Source organism: Rhagoletis zephyria, unplaced genomic scaffold (assembly GCF_001687245.7).
Source record: "Rhagoletis zephyria isolate East Lansing unplaced genomic scaffold, Rhagoletis_zephyria_1.1 Rzeph_scaffold_22720, whole genome shotgun sequence".
In the NCBI taxonomy this organism is placed as follows: Eukaryota; Metazoa; Arthropoda; class Insecta; order Diptera; family Tephritidae; genus Rhagoletis; species Rhagoletis zephyria.
In genome coordinates, this window is record NW_016179778.1 from 763 (window position 1) to 4,849 (window position 4,087).

General features: G+C 44.6%; 2 protein-coding genes across 2 annotated transcripts; both read left to right on the forward strand.

The window, feature by feature from the left end:
- Positions 1–453: 453 nt before the first annotated feature.
- LOC108381488 (protein scalloped-like) lies at positions 454–2,730 on the forward strand (the record flags this gene model as incomplete). The annotated part of the gene is made up of 6 exons (XM_017637902.1): positions 454–515; positions 591–768; positions 850–912; positions 1,887–2,056; positions 2,135–2,369; positions 2,457–2,730. Coding segments are annotated over 6 exons (822 nt in total), but the record flags the coding sequence as incomplete, so codon positions are not given.
- An 11-nt stretch (positions 2,731–2,741) lies between these two features.
- On the forward strand, positions 2,742–3,809 carry LOC108381490 (sericin-2-like). The gene is made up of 2 exons (XM_017637903.1): positions 2,742–3,233; positions 3,282–3,809. Exons 1-2 carry the CDS (start codon positions 2,742–2,744, stop codon positions 3,807–3,809), a joined length of 1,020 nt encoding a protein of 339 aa, XP_017493392.1.
- Positions 3,810–4,087: the final 278 nt, after the last annotated feature.

Sequence of the window (4,087 nt, forward strand, 5' to 3'; positions counted from 1 at the left end):
ACAAATTGATTTTAGCTTGAAAAACATTTAAATATTAAAAAAAAAAAATCAACATGTGAACACTCGTTTGAGTCACTGTACATAAATACGGACATGTAAATAAATAAGAACCTCATTATTATATAATCAGTGGAGAAGTATCAACTTTGTGTTACTAGTATGTGTATAATAAACTTACTCTTCAAAATGCTAAGACCAAACAAAGCTAAAAGCTCTCATCATCAAACTCGCATAACCCTAAAAAAATTGTTGGCTCTTCATATAAACCTTGCTTTTCGCTAGCACATTTCGTTCATAATTACATACTTATTGATGTATGTATGTATGTATTTTCATTTAACTTTATTTTATTACATATAACTGTAACTGAATTAATGTTGTTGTTGTCTATCTTGAAATTATATTATCGCTTATAAATAAATATTTCTCTTTTTCTTCTATTCTTCTTCTCCCCATCCATCATCCAACTCACAGCAATTCTGGCAGCCAGGTCTACAGCCCAGCACCTCACAAGAGTAAGTTATCTCGAAATATTTAACAAGTTGACACATTGAAATTGTTTGCATTGACCGTAGTTTTTACGATTACAGCATTAAGCCATTCGCACAACCCCCCTACCCCGCCGGCAAGCCATCGACAGCCGTGTCTGGTGACATCGAAGCAGGACTTCCGCCAGCACAACTGCCGTGGGAGGGTAGAGCGATAGCGACGCACAAATTCCGTTTGCTGGAATTCTCGGCATTCATGGAAATACAAAGAGAGGATATCGTAAGTGTTTCGGTTTTTTTTTTAACGAAATATACAGTTTGTTTGAAATGTGTTTCGACTAATCTCGAATTTAATTTTCAGTATCACCGGCACTTGTTCGTACAACTCGGTGGCAAACCGTCCTTTTCCGATCCGCTACTCGAGGTGAGTACTAATTACTACTTAAATTGGTTCAGATTAAAATTGCTGCCTACATCCAATTAAGTGGGAAGCCAGCCGTTCTCGAGGGTGTAGGTGCTAGAGTAGGAGCCGAGTAGTCTAGACGCTAAAGAGTTTTTTGACAGATGTCACTCCATTTTTTCTGACTACAATTTGGCCTACCTTTAGTTTACTAGTTATAAAGATCGAATGGAAGGAGGTTGAGTTGAGTTTTAAAGGTGCTCGTTGGAGTAGTTAGTGGGTAGGGATCCCGTAAGGTTCGGTGTGTCCTTTTTATCCTAATGAATTGTTTCATAATCGAAGATTTACCCAGGTCGACAAAACTGTGAGTCCGTAAAACTTGATTGGACAAACTACTGAATTTAAGGAAATTGTCCAAAGAGATCCACAACCGAAATTTAAATAAGATTTCCAGGACTTTCGCAGGCATGCTGAGTAACGCTCCGGCAATGGGAATACGCTGCATTAAGTTCCCTTAACACCTAATGCCTTCTGTAACGGTTCGCTCAATACTTGTCGGTGCTTACTGGGTAAGCGAAGCGTAAGGATTCCTTTATAACTAATCGTGACTAAGTCAACAAGAACATCAATCTTAGGATCTCCTTTCCATTTATTTATTTTGGAAGGTCGAAGGTTGCAGATACGCATCAAGAATATCCACGGAAGCTTAAACAATGGGGCCAGGTCATCCATGGTATATAGATATCAGTGGAGGTATGGACTACGAACACTTAGGCGACAGTCTGTAGTTATACAACTTATTCCAATCCTTTTTAATTGTAAATTGACTTGACAAGTTTAGTCCAGTTTTGCTCAGAGCGAGCCTTCTCTCATTTAACCTCATCTTGCCGGCTTCAATTCGCTTTAAATGCGATGTATTGAAAATTGTCGAAATTATTACTTTTTTAATGCTAAATAATCCATTTTCAAATTTTTCTACTCTTATTTTCTTCCTACAGACTGTTGACATCCGACAGATCTCCGATAAGTTCCCTGAGAAATCAGGCGGTCTTAAAGATCTCTACGAAAAAGGTCCACAAAATGCCTTCTATCTGGTTAAATGTTGGGCAGACTTGAATACCGAAATAACCGGCAGCGAGACGGGAGATTTCTATGGCGTTACGAGTCAGTATGTATCGCAACCAAATGGTTTTTCGTAGTTTTAAATCCTTAAAACCCTGTGTTCTAACAAATATTTTCTTTTTAGATATGAGAGTAACGAAAATGTTGTGCTCGTGTGTTCGACAAAAGTCTGCTCGTTTGGCAAACAGGTCGTCGAGAAAGTGGAAACAGAATACTCACGCTTGGAGAATGGTCGCTTCGTATATCGCATACATCGGTCGCCGATGTGCGAATATATGATAAATTTCATACAGAAATTGAAGAACCTGCCTGAGCGATATATGATGAACAGTGTCCTGGAGAACTTCACAATACTGCAGGTATATACATACATATTTACTACGTACTGTGATATGTCTAGACATGTAATACTTACCTCATTATCTTCCTGCTTACTCTTCGTTAAGGTGATGCAAGCGCGAGACACACAAGAGACCCTTCTCTGCATAGCGTACGTGTTCGAGGTGGCGGCACAGAATAGCGGCGCTACGCACCACATTTATCGGTTGATAAAGGAATAGCATGAACTGCAACTGCCCAATCTATCCACACACAATGAATTCAACAGTAGAAGCAGCGGCGGCGGCGGCGGCGGCCTCGGTGGCAGTGGCAGTGTAGGAGGAAGCGTAGGAGGCGTTAGCAAGTGTGGTGATAGTGACCGCCATGGCAGTAGCTCCCTGGCGGCGACGGCAATGGACGAGGGCACGGTAACCGGCGCGAGTGCACGCGGCTTGGCGCTCACCACGACGACAGCAGCAACAACAAAAGACACACATGATAATGCCGATAGCACCAGCGGTGTTGGCAACGCAGCCAACAACAATAGCGGCAGTAGCAGCAACAACACCAATGCACGTTATTTAAGCAATCTCAGTGATTGCCAGAATGTGAGCAGCAGTGGCGGTGTTGGCGGCTCGGGACTCGGTGGTAGTAGCGAATTGGGTGGCGCCACTTCTGTAGTCACGCCCACCATAACCCACATCAAACAGTCGCCGACGTCACCAAGTCCGATGAGCACCGGCGCTGCTGAGGCAACCACAGTTGTCTTACAGCAGCACCAACAACAGCATCACCATCGACAATCAGACGAGCTAATGTACGGCGGTGCGAACGCGTCCGCTTCCGCAATGGTTACGCACCCGCACTCGACATTATCAACGCTAGATTTGGCACACCAGCAGCAGGTGCATACGCATGCGCATGCGCAACAACAGCATCAACTGCACCAGCAGCAGCAACAACAACAACAATCACAACACTTGCAAAGGCTTGGCAGCTTAAGCAACATCAACACGTCAGGCACAAGCGCAGCAGCAGATGCAGTTTCCATCAGCCGTGGAAGCCTTGGTGTAGGCCCTGGCGCCATTACTCATCCCAGTTTGTTGAGCGAGCGTCCACCACCACCGCCATACCACAGCAGCAGCAGCAGCAGCAACGCCGCCATCATGACTAGCAAAGTATTCCATGCGGGCTCCTGTGCTGCTACCAGCATGGAAGCAATTAGCGGTGATGAGCCGCCCACCGCACGTCTCTCGGCTTACGAACAGTTTCTGAAACTTTCCGCGCACGAGTATGCGACAACGACGTCGGTCGATAACGCTGCAGTGTTGAATTTGAGTAGCATCGGCAAGGCAGCCGACAGCGATCTGATGCTGCGACATGTTAATGTGGCAGCAGCCATGGCTGCCGCGGCGGTGGAAAGCGTCGGTGCGGTGGAGGGTAGCAGTGTTGTTGGCACTGATGGTTGCAAGCGGAATTAATTAGTTGCGGTCGTTTTTGTTTTTGTGAGTATGAAAATTGCATCGCTTACGAAAATCCTTTGCAGGCAGCGTGGCCGCGGGAAAGGACGCACTATTTATGTTTGTATGATATGAGGGTGTGCGCGGAGCTTGGATAAGAATGCAGTACTGTAAGAAGAGCCATTCAGCAATCCCACAAGTTGTCTGCAGACCAATCTGACCAATTAGACATTTTCAGTTTGATAGAAAGATTAGCCCAGGTTTCTTAAAGTTACTCCGATGATCGGAGGAGCGACTAC